General features: G+C 37.5%; 1 protein-coding gene across 1 annotated transcript in view; it reads right to left on the reverse strand.

Moving 5' to 3' along the window:
- Positions 1–16,662, reverse strand: part of WDR64 (WD repeat domain 64) — an 89,479-nt gene that overhangs the window by 59,011 nt on the left and 13,806 nt on the right. Inside the window, exons 5-8 of the mRNA XM_026082124.1 lie at positions 16,610–16,639; positions 4,571–4,678; positions 2,686–2,900; positions 2,034–2,166 (exon numbers count right to left, since the gene is read on the reverse strand). Of these exons, the coding sequence (XP_025937909.1) occupies positions 2,034–2,166; positions 2,686–2,900; positions 4,571–4,678; positions 16,610–16,639 (486 nt within the window). The remainder of the gene's footprint in view (positions 1–2,033; positions 2,167–2,685; positions 2,901–4,570; positions 4,679–16,609; positions 16,640–16,662) is intronic.

Raw genomic sequence — 16,662 nt, forward strand, 5'->3', positions numbered from 1 at the left:
GTGGAGTCTCCTTCTCTGGAGATATTCAAAACGCGCCTGGATGCAATCCTGTGCAATGTGCTCTAGGTGACCCTGCTTGAGCAGGGGGGTTGGACTAGATGATCTCCAGAGGTCCCTTCCAACCTCAGCGATTCTGTGATTCTGTGATAAAAACAAATGCAATTACTTTTCTGCTGCTTCTGTATAACATACGGTATAATGCATAGTCTTTATCTACTCTGTGTTGGATAATAACATGAAGAGACTGCATGTTTCTGAAACTCAGCTTAACAGAATTATTCAGAAAAATGCTGCAAAAGAACCAGCATTCAAACTAAGCCAACATGGACTGAGATTGACTCAGTGGCCCTTCCAAACTCATCCTTTGTGCAGTCTCTGCTTGTCTCTCCATGTTTCATATACTGCTACTACATAGTAAGTATTTTCTTGAATTCTGGATTCAGCACCTACATGGCTAAGGCCCATCTCTGCCAGGAAACAATGACTGCCAGTGTACTTAAGTTATACAAAATGAAATGGGTGGAAATTTAATTTTTTCTTCTTTAAAATTCAGACAAGTAGGTATTTCATTCATTCTGGGCTAGAGATTAACCATGGATCTTGCAAACTGTAACTGGGAATGAAGGTAAATTTGACAAAAGGCTCTGGAAACTTGGGGGACCTCAGTGCTTAAATGAAAGGGCTTGCGCTCTTACTAGGCAGGAGTAAATAAAAGGCTGTTCACTCCCTATTATTAAGAGGTGGCAAAGCTTTCTTTCCAGAGCTCTAACAGAGGAACCTTAATACCTTTGATGGTGTAAAATAGCAAGTAATTGACTTAACTGTGTGACTGGCAGATTCTGTCAGGATTTGCCATCTTTTTCCTTTAATTCTTAAATTAAATACTTTTGTATAACTTTCCATTGGCTCCTTAATGAATGGTCCTGATACTCTTCCAATATCAGTGTGAATAAGGGGTTCCATTAATGGGAAGTCCTGCTCAAGTCACAGCCTTGCAAAGAAGCCCCGTGTGTTATTAATGTATAACAAACAGTGTGTGGTGGCAGCACATAACCTTTTGACTGTAATTTTAGCTCTCTGGTCTTTGCTTTCCTTCTCCTCAGATTAAATCTGTTCTTCCAAAATCCCCAGCAAATTCAGATAGGATTTCTCAGCTTTTCTCCTGACACAGTAAGTGACCTTGACCAAGCTATAACTATTTCATATTTCACTTCACCTGTCCACAACGATATGTAATACTCATAAAATCTGAAGTTCCTGGATTGATGCAAGAATTACAATGTGAAAATTTATGGCTTGTGTTATACAAAAGATAAGAAAAATTATCATAATTGTTGCCACTAGCCTTAAAAATGTATTAATTTCTGGGCCTACCTCACAGAGGAATTGTGAAGTTGATCTACTGCTTACAATGCTCTGAGATCTTTGAATGAAAAGTGCTATATAAATGTTATTTATAGTTCCTTTTTACATAAAATTGTGTTTGTATGTATTATTTATTTCTTTAACTGGGTTATAAACTCTTCTACAATCACATGCTAGCAAGGCTTGGAGTCAGCTACAGCACTGATGGGCCATATGAATAAGAATATGGCACAGATAAGGAGGCCACAGACTGATGCAAGGTAAATCCAACTTTGCAGACCTCAGGATAAGTTGCTATATTGATTTAAGTTTGTTTAACTTGAAACTTATTTGAACATATATGGATATAAATTTTAAATGAATGTATACATAATATACATGTAAGAAAGCAATATATTTACTAAAATTTGCCTGCTGATGAGAAGGTAAAGCAGACAACACTGCCAGCATAATTTATTTTTAAGGGCTGTGAGAAATGAACACATGGACAGTCCTTTCCTGCATCAAAAGCTAATGAACAAATATATTGTAGTATTTAAGTAGTTGTATCTTAGTTTGTATTAGCAATGCTTTAGAAAAGACAGCTTCAATRCAACAGGATGGATTTGCAAGGCACTGATCTCAGGAAGCATTATAAAGCAAAAAGTTGTTTTTTCAGAACGCGCCATGTTGTCCTCTAGTCGCTTTATGTCACCCAAAACAAATGAATGAATGCTGTCTATAGAGCAGGATCCAAAACACTTCAGGTCAGAAATATACTTAACCTTCATAACCCAGTCATCATGTAGCTTGCGTTTAACACTAGGGATATAAATTGAGAGGTTAATAGGATATATTTGCATTTAGTGTAATATGCCCATAGCTGGATAGGGATTTTGTCAGTGAGATTATACACAACAAATGATCGCATTTAATATCCAGGGCAGATGCAGAACTGCTCTTCCAGTTTAAAAGTCAGCAGATCTTAGAGCAGAGTTAAGGTTAAGGTTGACTCATGCACTGCTATAGTAGCAATTATGCTTCCATTTAAAAGGGCACAATAGAGCTGTGCCTATGTCAAACTGGACAAATGCAATTGTGAATTCTTCCCTGGAGTTCTACTCTGCAGTCTCTCTGTAGTAAAATCTCTCACTAAAAATGATGCATTTCTTCCACACAACAACAAGCAAATCATACTCACCACAGTCTTAAAAACTATTTTCTTTGTTTTTTTAGGTGGGGTTAATTTATAAACAAAAGCTAATCCTCCATTCAAGCCAGAGAAAACCCCAAATTAACAAAAACTGCCAGACTTACAATATTTTATCATAAGCAACCTACATCTTAAAATTTTTGGAGTCCAAGACATAAAATTGCGATTTTTTTTTGTCTTTAGATTGTTTCAATCCAAAGTCATCACTGGTCACTGTAAGTAGGTTGACATAACCCCCATCATCTCCCATTAGGATGTTATCCTTAGCCAGATGATCTGATGCAGTCACCGTGCAAACACAGAGCAAACCATTTTCCATTGGTTTGATGACAAAGCAATTACTCTGTGAAATACAGTAAATAGTTTATCAGATATTGCACGAGCCCTTAAATAGACTGAACATATCATGCTTATCTACTTAAATCAGCATCCAAATCTTTTCTTTGGCTTTTCAAAGTTCCTCTGTGATAGCTGTTTTCTGGTATTAGAAACTCATGGAAGAAGATCACTGAGTGAAGTTAAAAGGAAACTTTTAACTTCAAAGATTTAAGTGAGGCTTTATTTCATACACAGCCTGTTGCAATTTGAGTGAGGAAAAATTAATTACAAATTTTAGGGAAGATTTCACCATACTAAGTGGTATGGTATGTTTAGTAAGACATTACAAGGCATCCTGCTCAAAATAAAATGCTGTCTACCAAGAAAATGTGAAATAGCAGAATTATAGAATTGTTCAAGCCATAAAATGCAGCAGAAACACACGTCCAGAAATTATACTAGAGTCCTGGTTAGCATTATAGCCTGGGAATACCAAGTGTACTTACATGGGCAGGTGTCTAGGTTTTCAGGAATCGAGATAGAGGGAATGAATACAAGTGCAAGTCATTGTGGTATTGTGCTAGACTGAGAAGGCCTGGAAATGGAATTTGGGGTCATTCGTATTCCACTGTATTGCTTCTACTTCTTGACTCTATGTGTTATTTGACTAAAGCATCCTTGCCAATCTAAATTGGCAACTTTCCACATGCCACAGGAATTAACTGCTTCATGGTTCTCTGTGTACCACATGGTTCTCTGGATACCACAACTCAGGAAGTAAAACAACAACAGGGATGCAGGGGAGCAGGTAGCACAGAAATGGTGAAGAGAAACAGCACAGATATAGGACTGTATGTATATTATTCCTGTTGTCTTGAAAGATAACTGCTCCTATTCAGCCACAGGACAGGTTCAACTCTCATTGATATAATGACCGGGAGAAACCTCCATGAGAATGCATTTTTGAGCCTTCCTTCTGAGGAGTCCCACAGAATTAACAGAAAGACATCCACTGATTTGTATGAGCTTGGGAACAGGTCTTTGAATTTTAAGAGAACAAAGAAAAAATCCTAAGGCTTGATCTTATCCTAAAAATATTTACTTTGCTTCATCTCATCTTCTCAGCCAACTCATAATTGCTGAGAGAAGCCCCCAGAATAGGAGAAAAAAGCAAAGGAATGGATCAGAAATTCTTGGCATTCAAGAAAACTTCAAATGTTAGAACATACATTACAAACATCAAGATGCTTTTGCTCTTGGAAAGCCCTGAACAAAATGCAGGATGTGAAGAAAGATTTTCTTTAAATTGGGAAGTTATCCGAAAGGAGTGTATGTTATATTCCTTTTAAAGACCTGTCCCCTGATTCTCAAACAATAGATTCCGATATACGTATATGGACGCACACACATTAGATACATGTGCTCACACATGCGCATTAGATATACATGCTTTGGAGGGTTTTTTTGCAGAATAGGACAAGCTTTTCATCTTTCTTGAAAGTTTTTAGACAGTCTAAAAAAAAACATTTGGTGTGGAAGGGGTACTCCTTTCATAGTATGAATTCCACTGTTTCACTGAGTTCCTATAAAGACAAATTTAAGGACTTCATCCCATTGGACAAAAGGAATACAATGTACGCTGAAAACAGAGAAATATTTTTTCTTCTTTAACCTTTGCCTGATCCAACATACTACCTGACTCCCTTTTGATTTATAGTCCCAGACGATGACTGTCCTTTCAGTGACAGCCATGACGCGTTTCAGCTGAGTTAGGAAGTCACATCCAGTGACCCAAGCAGTATCCTGATGGAAAATAAAAAAGGCTAGCTAAAGAAGGCTTTTCTGTGTAAATGTATACCCTTCTCTGTTATTAAAATACATATTATAAACCATTTCCACACAGAATTCCATGTATTCTTCATTAGTGGCTGCTCAATCCCCAGTTAAGACGAATGATCCACTTGCTCCAGCCCTAGCTAATGGAATCAAGTGTTGTAACTCCAGGAGTAGCTCATACCTGAAGTTACAGAGGTCCCAGGTTCAACCTCTGTTATCAGTGGCTCACCTCAGATACATGGGTGTTGCTTAGGAGAGGACACAAAACATATATACTGTTAGCTGAACTGTGATGAACCTCTGAATAAGCACTCTGACAGAGAACAGCAAACTTTTAAGCTAAAAGGTATTAGCTTGTACATCCACGGTGAAGCAAATTAAATTGCTACACGGGTATACTTTGGTTCAAAATAAAAGAAAGGTCAAGGCAGTAAAAATTTCAGCTATGATAGTATGAACCCTTTTGAAATGAATGTTAACGAAGATAAATAATTCACCTCTTGCATGAAATAATTTAAGCACATACTCCCAATAGGTAGATCAAATATTTACAAATATATATGGTGCCTTTGTCCATATTCACCCATATGTCAAGTATACCTACTATTATACAAGTCTTAATGTAAAATATATTTTTTTGCAAAGTGTAAGGTTAAGGACTCAACTTCACCACCATGCTGGCCAGAAATTTGTTTTCTGTTGAAACATAAATGGCTGTTTGATTTTTTTTTCCCAAAATGTAATGGACAGTCCTAAAAGGAGAGTGGGATTGCCATTTCTGAAAATTTTTCAAATCTCATTTCAGAAATCTCATTTCACAGGTTATTATATAGAGTTTCATACTTTTTTCATATTACTGTATTAGGTTCATGTATTGAAATACAGGATATTTTCTGCTATACCTGCAATGGCACAATTATCTATTATTTTAAAATAATTCAGAACATCTATAAAATAGCACTGAGTAAAACACCTTATCTTTTCTTCTAACATAAATTTACAAAAGAAACTGTCTGACACAGACTTAAACAACACAGTTTTCATAGTTCTTCAAGCATGCTCTACCTACCTACAACCTCTAAAAAATAGTAGTTCCAGTAGAAGTATTTGGTAAGCAGCTAAAACAGGGATCTATGTTGCCAAAGAAATAATCTTCATCCATGACAGGAGTTAGGAAGCAAAAAGCAGAAGATTAAGACCACGGTGAACAGAAGGCAGCTGCTGATGCTCCTACTTTTATTTCCATTGTTGTACACAATATTGATTTTGCCATTAGTTTAAAGGATCTGAAATCCTGACAGAGTGATGTCAACACTCTTTATTGCAGGAGAAAACTTCATTCCTTCCTAATGGCCTGTGGGCAAGCATTAATCCATTTATAAGGATTTCTTGTGTTGCTTTCTATGGTAGACAAGTGGAAAATGTCAGTCCTGCAGAGGCTATTGGGATTGCTCAGAAATTCTTACAGAAGATGTTTTTATCTATGGCTTTTTAGGATTCTTACAATAATGCCAGAACAATGACTAACCAGTGTGAAAAAGCTGGTTTTACATTTGAAATTAAATTACTATTTTGTAGTGCTGGTTTGTGATTACATAGTCAAAGTAAAGGAGCTGCATCTTGCAAAGGTTTAACAGGATATCACACATAGTGAGATGGTATGGAGGCAAAAGGAAGACCAAAACCAAGCAGAAAGAAGAATCTTAGCAATTCCTGACTGCTCACAGAGGCAGTCTAAGTGATAGATATCCACTTGCTTTCTTTTTTATGTTGTAGTTGAATACTAGACAATAAAACAAGCCCTGATGAAAGGACTTTAAACATTGGTATCTAAGGCTTCATTTCATATCTTTACCTAGAAATACAGCCAAGAATCTCAGGTATTAGTTTGAAACAGTAAAACAAAACAAATCACATTACAGGACAGTGATTTGGGAAGACACAGCTAGCCATTATTTACATATTAAATGTCTTGCTCCCTTGAGAAGTTCTATCCCCCATAGATGCTCTCATGGTAACTGAATCTTCCCAAATCAGTCAGTATATGCCTTGAGAGGTGATTTACCTCTCAAGGTGACAACTGAATGTCAAGTATTTCTCAGTTCTCCTAACCTGGTTAGGAGAAGCAACTCAGTTAAAGTACAAGAACAGGATAAGGTTGTAGGGTAGAAGATAGCAAGATGTCTGTTAACAGTTAAGGAAGAACGAATGGGAAAGGCTAGGGACTAAGCTTGGCAGCTCAAGGGAAATGCCTTCATGATACTTAAACTTCTTTTAGGCATATTAGCAGTGGGCTACTATTCTGATTTCCCATACTGAGGATCAAATTCAAATACTTTTAGAGCATACGACAGAATGAAAATTGTTGTATCATTCTGGGTGTGCGCGGGATCTTCTCTCAGGGCACAATTTACTAATTCTGACAGGAACTAAGCAGTGTCAGAATAATGTTGTTTATGTCTTCAACAGTTAGCTACCGTTTCCAATCATTTTTTCCTTAAATGTCTCATAAGGCAAACATTTCCCTTTAATCTCTCTGCCTCAAGGCCTACTATCTGAAGTCTACTCTCCTGAAGCCTTCCTCTAATGGAGTTATGGGTCACCTCTTCGACATTCTGTGAAGGTATTTACCAGGTCCTGGCACCTGACACTCAGAGAATTTAAGTTTTTCTTTCAGCTGAGATCTGAGCCCTTTTCACAGCATAGAGTAACTGAAGAGAGAAAGCTAGATCCAATTCCCAGGTCTCTTGGCTTGTGAAAGATCAGCTCTCCCTATTCCATGTGGAGATAAACAAACATGTCCCTTGGTTACTTCTTTGTACATCCTCATATATGTTAATTAGTTCTGGAGAGAAATTTTCAAACCTACACAAATGACATAGCAGAACAAGTTCTAAAATCAACGTAACTTTTCAGTCTTATAGATGATTTCATATGTGTTTCTAGTATTTGCTGGAATGCTATGGACTTTGGACAGCCAGAAATCATTCCCTCCTGCAATAAAAAAGATCATAAAACATTCAAATTCTATCTTTTCTTTTGTTTATGCAGAAATGGAACATGCTTAGTAATACAAAAAATGGTATGCACATATTCTGTTTGTCACTGCTCATAAATATTTAAACTGGCACAATAAATCTGAAGGTTATTTTTCTGGTACACAAAACATTAGTTATGCAAGACATTATCAATCTAGTAAATAGTAMAAACATGTGAAATTCCACTTTCCATTCTCCATTAGATTTAGGCAAATTTCAGATGCCTTTCTACCTACTGACATGAGGTAGGCAAATATACTACTTTTCTTAAACAATCACAACTATCTCATGGATTTGCAAGATACAGAGTTCCTGAAGTTCTTCCAAATCATGTGCCTATTAGACATTTTTAGCATTTGCACAGAGCTTAAATTTTAACATCATTCCACTAGTCCCCATTATATCTAAGCCAATGCGAAAGTACAAAATGCAATGTCTACTTAAAGACCTTTGCAATAAATAAATAAATAAATAGATAGATAAATAAATAAAAATTTGTACTCTGACATAGTATTTTTTGGCCTGCTGGCTGACATTTATCTCTAACTTTCACCTAAGAAACTTCTAAAGGCTGGTAGAAGAAAGTTATCTCTTCCTGTGGCACAGATACAACTTAAATTTTAAGTGGTCTGACCTGAAGCAAATTTCAAAACAAGATGCTGAAATAAAACTTAAGCAACATGAACATATTCTGCATGAAAACCACTCTCTGAGCCAACAGCTGCAAGCAGTATTTAGACTGAATTCAGATGAGCTTCCAGAACCCACTTCTTGAAGATATTGGAAGCACATCTCTAGAGGAATCAGGTTCATCAAAAGTATTCCTGAACAAAACCACACAGGAAAACCGAGAAATGCTCATCAGGAGATGAGAATTTTCACCTTGGAAATATCATAAAAAGACAAAACAAGAGTAACAACATGAACAGAAAGACCAACTACCCCAAAACAGCTTGATTTTTAGAATAGTCTTTAGAAAAATCYGCGTGGACTGAGTGGACTAATTACTTTAAAGGAAATTTAGATTTGTTTTGAATTGTTATATGAGATATTTAAGACATATGTATACACACATATGTACATACATACACATATGTGTGTGTGTCTGTCTGTCTGTCTGTGTGCCCGTGTGTTTTCATGAAGAAACAATTTTCATGAACAGATACAGGCTTCTGCACAATTACCAAAGGACTCAATGACAGATAGAAGCAGTAAACAGAGGAATTTATGAAAGAGTTTCTCTAGTAAAATCTTGTTTCAATTGTTATTGCCTGCCTGAAAATTTACCTCAGGCTGCACTCTTTGGAAAATGATATAGAAAAAGATTTGACTGAACCTCTTCTGCTTTGTGTAGTTCTCAGCTGAAAGCAAGAGGCAAACTAACAGCTAGATCTGGAAGGGAACTCAGCTGAGCTAAATGAAAGAAAAGTTCCACAGTCTGATTTGATACAAAAATTTTATGGAAAGGAGATGTGTGGAGACTGGAGCAGAAGAATGATAGATATTACTGAAAAACAATTCATTAGCTACAGCAAGAAATATTCATATTGTACAAAGAATCTAGTGGAAATGAGTGAATGCACCAACAGGTGGCTATAGTTTTATCCAAGATTCTGTTCATTTGCAGATTTTTTTTGTAACATACCACTGTCAAAGGCCATAAAACCTTTGGTAAAAGATAAGCAAATGTTACATTGTTAATAGCCATACATAAATCGACAGATACTATAGAAGTACCTAATGTCCTTTCTCCTGGAAAACTATTTCAGGGAAGGAAAACCCAGTGCCCTAGAACTGTTATATTCATTATCTGGGATCTGACTATACTGATTTAGATTATCAGAGTAGTCTTATGAACATGCTTGGTTTGAGGGATTAGCACCAAATGTTCCCAGGATGTGCAAAAGTTCTGCATCATCAAATAAGAAGAATGAGAAGGCTAGGCTGGGAAATCCAGATTAATGGTGAGTGTAATGAAGTGACATATGTAACTGCATTTTATATATTTTATGAGCTGCAAAGATACCACACTAGTCCTATTATCAGGTGGCATTATAATTATGCTACAAAACATAGCTTTATCCTTTATTATCTTTTAAGGAGTTATTCTATGTTGATTGTAGAAGGTATTAAGGTTGCAGAAGTCTCAAAAGAGTCTGGACTAGGTGTAAATACTGAATTTTGCTAGCTCAATTGCTTGTAAGATCAGCAAGTGGTCAAGGGAGGTGGAATATCCCATTCAGTCAGAAGAAGACAAAGTAATGGCAAGGTAGCGTCTATGCAATCAGAAATCTGAGGGATAAAGCACAAAGACATTGCCTCCAGGGTTATCCTGTAAATCGAAAACAGCAAGTGGGGCCAGGCAAGGGGTATAGACTAAATTATACAGGAACTCCCAGTAAGTTGCAATGAACTTAAAATGTAAGCCAAGAATAACAACATTTTATGTTTTACCTTGAAGATTTTCTTTCTTAGATGCAACGGGAGCACATTTACATGGCAATCTCTGTTTTGTAGTAGATAGTTCTCAAGTTGGTATTTCAACACCAACACCACTGGTAAAAGCAGAACTGTTACACTCATGTTCTTCTGTGTTTCAATCTACAGATCATGACAGGCAGTATGACACAGGCTTTATAAAAAGCCAACAGAGATGGAAAATAATATTAACCCAGTTAGGGGAGATATTTTTCTTCCCTCTTTCTAACTGGTCTGTGTTACAGGAAAAAGATAAGTGAAAACCTCAAAATATTATCTCTGTGTAAACCTAACATTAATAGCCAAGCACCACATTTGCAAAAACCTTAGGGGAAAAAAATCCTGAATATCTCTTGCATACATACATACATATATATCATTCAAATCCAGAAAGCATTGTTGCTACAGAATTAAACTGATGATGAAATTAATAGGATTTTTTAATAGATATAACTGAGCTTTGTAAGTTTAACACTTCAAACTTTTCAGAAGCAAGAATGCAAAATCTTGCTGTAAGTAATTTATGAATGAATTTTACTCTCATTTTCTCCTTTGAAAATCTGATACAGTCACTGGAGTCAGTGAATTTATTTTTAGATTTTCATAGGCACATATAAATGAGATTCAGCCTTTCACATTCAGAAAAAAAAGGAAAACATTTAAGTTTCCACAACTAAACAATTGAGCTTTTTAGCAAGTTAGTGTCTTAATTACATTGGAGTCTATATATTTATATTTTACAGGGCCTTAAGTGTCTTCTTCCCACCAATCTATGGAATAACTTTAGTTTCATTTTTATTAGGCAATTCTGGGTATTGGTTTCTCCCTCCTTGTTCTCTCCGTGTGGTGCTGAGCCACCAAATAGGCTCTGAGCATAGGTTTCAGCTTCCCTCTCTCATCACAGTATCTGTGACTAGAAAATCAGACTGTCAGATGAGAACTTGTCAGCGGTTACTCTCTAGGTAAATGAAACAAGGAATGTGCACCCATACATTGCTGTGTAAAGGGACCCTAATGTTTAGTATGTTCTCAGTGAAAACATTTCTCTCATAAGGTCGAGGACTATCAATCCCTCTAAAGAATTAGCAGTGACAGACTGCAGACTACAGACTGACAGAATAAAAAAAGTATCTGAAAAAATCAGGTTGCAACACATGACATCTGCTATTTGTATGCAACAGCGGAAAGCAAGAATAAATAAAACAAACTCCTGATTTATCCTCTTATTTCCTTTAGCATTATTTATAGGCACAGTCATATTGCACAGTACAACTGCAAAAGTAGAAATAAAAGATAAATATTGCACCAGTTTATTAGCAGTTGTCATTCAGGGAAAAGTCCAGCACAGAAAAATTAAAGTTTTCTGGAACAGGCAGCAATAGAATTGTTTTCATGTATATAACAGAAAGAGTGACCTCTTAAGACAGATTGTACTGAATTTGTCTTTGATAATTCCAGTGAAATTATTTGAATTACACCAAAGATCGGTGAATAAAAAGGCCAGGAGAGACCACTGTAATAACCCAATCTGACTTCCTGGATAGAATGTTCCAGAAAATGTCCACAGAGATGTTCACAGCCTAATAGATACAGGGAGATTGTTAAAGTTAGCTAACATTACCTTCAAGGAAGGTTTTATGTTCAAGGACCTCAGCCTCTGGAGTAAAAGGGCTGTGTAAACAGCAGAGCATGGTACTCCATCCTTAATATCCAAAACGAAAGCTCTTCACCAAAGTAAACTCCTAGTGGGGCTTGAGAGTGCTCAGAAACTAAYAGCATGGAGTCCTGAAGAGAGTAATGTGCAAATTAACAGATTAGTTTGACACACTGAGAAGTGGCTCATGCAGGGAACAGTCTGCCAGAGGCTATAAGCAGAATGTGCTGTCTGACTCCAGCTTTAGAGCAAAGGCCATAAGYCTTCTTCCTCTTAGCACTGCAGCATTTGATGGACAAACAAACCAGGCAGCTATACCAGTTCAACCCTTTTTATTATTTCCTTGTTCCATCCTCCTGTTCATGGGCCCTCTCTTCACTCCCTCATTTCCAGTACAGTTTCTGATTTCAGCTTGTTTGGCTCAAGCATAAACAGAACCAAGGGATGGAAGCTATTCTTTGCCATATTTAAAAGACATTTCCATTCTCCAGAAGAAGTGACTTGTTTGCTACTGGTATCCCCATTCAAGTGCTGATTCCACGCTGACTAATATTTTGCGATCCGTCAGTTGGACAGTGCTTAATTCATTTAACATGCACTCTATATAGTGCAGTGGTCGTATTTTAAATCAGAAAGTCATATGGTACTAAGTCAAATACTGCACAGAGATTTTAAGTGTATTATTTTTATGCTTCTATTCTTTTCACTCAGTCACATAATCTCATCATGGAATGAAATCAGGGGACCTGTTTTCCATAAAATCCCTGGAACAAAATAGGAAATGATCTGTACTCATAGTTCATGTTCTGTTTACACCATCATGAGTCTGGGAAATTCTGATGGCTCAAAYTGACTGTTTTTTATTCCTAAAATTACTGTATTTCACAGCCTTTCTGGCTCAACACCTCGATAAAGGGCCAAGACSTCTGTCACCCTGGTTGAGTAAGTCTCTGTTCTTTACCACCTTAAGAATGAGAACACTGAATGAAGGAAGGTAGAGGAACCTAAGGATTGTTCTGCAATTCCTTAGCCACTTGCTTCATTGTGGATAATTGTCAATCAATAGACAGAAGGTCTGGAGCCTGAAAACTTCTCCCTGAATTCAGTATCCTACTTCATTTGCATAAAAATAGACAGCTTGATCGATTAGCTAATGCCAGAACTGATGATGATATTGAAGCAGATGAAAATGGCTGATTACTGCAGTGAGCAAAAAATGGACTGCTATATCTACAGATCTGGGGAAGAGAAATGTAAGAAATGTAAGCCCGGCAAGGCAAAGGCAGTCTTCTCTCTCTAACTATTCTGAAATTAATCATGAGGTAGAGGAATGCATTATTTGTAGTTCTACATTATAATATTTAGTGCTTAAGTTTTCAACTAGTGTAGTTCACCATAGCTTTAATAAGTCAATGATGATGATTTACATCCACTTAAGATACTGGCCCTTGATTTTTAATAAGTGTTTAGACAAAAGCTACTGAAATGAAAACCTGCAGTTTTAATAAGCATACTTAAAAAAACAAAGGCCAATTTTAGAGATATATCCTGCAAAGAATGTCCAAGTTAATAAATTTAATGGCATCTTACATTTCAGCTGCCTGGAAAATGGAATTCATTCTCTCAAAACAATTCAGAATTTTATTTCATTGTAATTGAGGATAAGGAGATGGAATTTCATTTTTTTGCAGAAAAGAACAGCTTAAAAGTCTGTTCTGTAAATATCAAAATGTTTTAACAACAGTCAAAAAGTTCAGGAACCTCAAGTCCAGTAACAGCCATTTAAATTATATATTCAGTGCAATAATTAGGGGAAGGATGAGAGGGAGCTAATGAGAGGACTGTTCAGTACAAACACCTAAATAAAAATGCTAAATAAAATAGCCTATCTCCTGTAGTGAGAACACCTGCGGAAGATMTGGCAAGGAGCCAGCGACTGGCAGAGTACATGGTAGCAGTCCCAGCATGTGAAACTACACACTGACCGAATTCCCATCAGGGCCAGGCATGTATATTCTGTTTTGCCAACAACGCCTAGCTGCTTTCCAGGCAGTAGTCTCTCAAGGTTAGCCCAGCTGAGATAAGGAAATAGTTCTAGTACATTTAAGGGGCCCTTAAGAACGAGTTGAGTCCCGCCTGGGTGTCCGACCCGTGCGTCTGACCCATACCTCCAGCAGCCTCCCATCAGTGACCCCTCTGTGTGGTTCCCGGGGCTCCCCATGCAGCTTGGAGTGCAAGTCCTTCATTAAATCTATCCTGTTTAACCCCTTATGAACCTTGAGTGTCTCTCTCCACTGGTATCCGACCCTCTCTTGTCCACCTTGTGGTTACGTTTCCTAAGATGAGGTAGAGCAGTAACCACAAGAGGGATGTTTTTAACTAGACTATCTGAAAATTTCATAATTCTGATACCAAAAAAAAAAAAAAAAAAGTAACACGACATCGCCAAATTCCATTAAGTCTTTCAGACACGGGGCCAAAAGGATTTCATAGCGTTGTGGCATGGGTTTCTCTTTTCTCTTCATTAACCCTCAGCTCTCCAGTCAATTAAATGTTTCTGGGAGGCCAAGGATTTTCCCCTGAAAGACTTTACCCTGTGGTGGAGACTGTCACACACAGCAGCAATGATCCCAACCTTCAGTGAAGGAGGAGGAATGTAAACTATTTCTAACCTCCTTTTCCCTTTGCCAGAGAGAAGGCTGAGTAAGTGAAAGCACCTCAGCTGGGAAAGGATGAGAGGGAGGGATGGGGGAAAGAGGACTGCACATTACAAAAGAGACAGCAGACCAGACTTGGCCACACAGACTGGTACAGAGCTGAACAGAAGTCTGCGCTGGCAGATACTGCAACAGTGTACCAGTTTTGGTATTGTATCCTTTTGGAATCATGATCCTACCATAATACTGAGGGATATCATTATATTAAACAGATCCTCCTTTCACACTTTTTAGGGCAGAGGTGCTCAGATGTCCTTGAACATTCCTAATGCTGCCATGGCTGCCACAGTGAAAGGAACTCCACACCCACCAACGAATCATTCTAAGATTAGTGCTTAGTGCCAGTGCCCAGAAGAAGAAGAGGAACCTTCAGCCACCTACTGACCACTGCAGTCAGGCTGGTGTCTGGCCTTCTTCCCCTTGGTGTTTCCAAGGACAACCATCAAACCTTGCTCTGATCCTACCTTTGCACATTTGGACTCGGTCAGTTGTTCCTGCAAGTGAGGCAGCAGCAAACTATTAAAATCCACTCTTGTGACACAGCAGTTGGAGAAGCTCTAACCTGATTCTAGTCAAAGTTTCCAAAAATCAGTAGGTCCCAAGAACATTTCTCTCAGTTCACTCCTTGTAGGGAGTGCCAGAGAGAACTATCAGCTGTACCACTTGGAAATGACTTGTTCCCTCCTCATAGGCTTACATGTTCATTTCCATGCTAACATTTTTCTAACCAGAAGCAAATCTTCCTACAGGTTACTAACAATACAGAAAACTTACTGCATTACCTTAGGAAAAACATGGGTGTAATTTCAGGTAATGATTTGATACAGACTACCCTTTCCTAAACAATATTTTCCAGAAGTGCTACATCTAATAAAGAGTCAAATAACTTGTTATTCCTACTTACTGTGCACTGGATATTTTACCAAATCACATTTAGATTTAGTTTTACTGCATCATTCAGCACAACACTTGGGCCAAAAGGATTTTGCGGCACATGCCAAACTAAGGAAATAATTTTAAAAAGCCTTGTTTTGAGTATGACACCCATCTGATACTTGACACAGGCAAGTATTTGGTCAGTCACTTACTGACAGATGTGCTATAAACAGTGTGACCACTTCTTGGCTGAGCTTACTTTAATACCTGCACAAAATGGGAAACAACATAGGAATACAGTATATGAAGTTAGGACAGTGCCAGAGTTCAAAGTAGCAGATGGTGCAAACCATCAGTGGTTTTCCACAGTTTAATCTAACCAGGTTGCAGAGGTCAGATCGTTCTTWCTTATCCTTCAGTCACATAGTTAGTTCACTTCTTAGGTACCTCTCTGCATTGATTCCAGAGGTCATACTAGCCCTTGCAATACCGTAAATGCAAACTCTTTTTAAGTTGAAGTCATTGGGCCTGTGTCTTGGAGTATTTCCATCTCCTTTTAGAGCATCCATAACATCTGAGATATCAGTCAGCAAAATGCACTGCCCCAGCACAAGACGCAAGCACTGACTTTTAGGGCAATAGGCCACATCATTTTTTAAGATTTATGACAGTTCTCTTGTCTGCAGGTTGTCTGAAGAAAGCTTGCTACCTAAAACCTGCAGTGATACTCCCAGGGTAAAGATGAACTTTAAAAGTATATACCGTGTAGCTGGCCAATCTAACCAGCAACATGTAGAACTGTTTTTCCACTAGAGAACTTACAATCTTTTTTTCCTTATTTAAATTTTACAGTCACAAATTAAGTCTTAGATCCTACCTAGAAGAAAAAAATCCTTGAAGGGTGATGGGTGAAGGACAACATTTACCAGAGGAAAGAAATCAAGTTACCGAAATGTTTCTATAATTGAAAGGAAACAATTGAACCTGTCTGACTTATGGCACTCTATGCAAAATTATGCAGCAGTCTCAAGGATGGAAGTAACATTAGAATAATGTTCAGTTTCTAATTAATTCACTTTAGTACCTGCTGATTTTTAATTCAAACCATTTAATAGAAGGAGGAAAATGAACTTACTTTAAAATGGGTGGTTGCCAGAACCCTCATCTGCAAAAAAAATAAAAAGTTGT

This window comes from Apteryx rowi, unplaced genomic scaffold (assembly GCF_003343035.1).
Source record: "Apteryx rowi isolate R43461 unplaced genomic scaffold, aptRow1 scaffold_568, whole genome shotgun sequence".
NCBI lineage: Eukaryota > Metazoa > Chordata > Aves > Apterygiformes > Apterygidae > Apteryx > Apteryx rowi.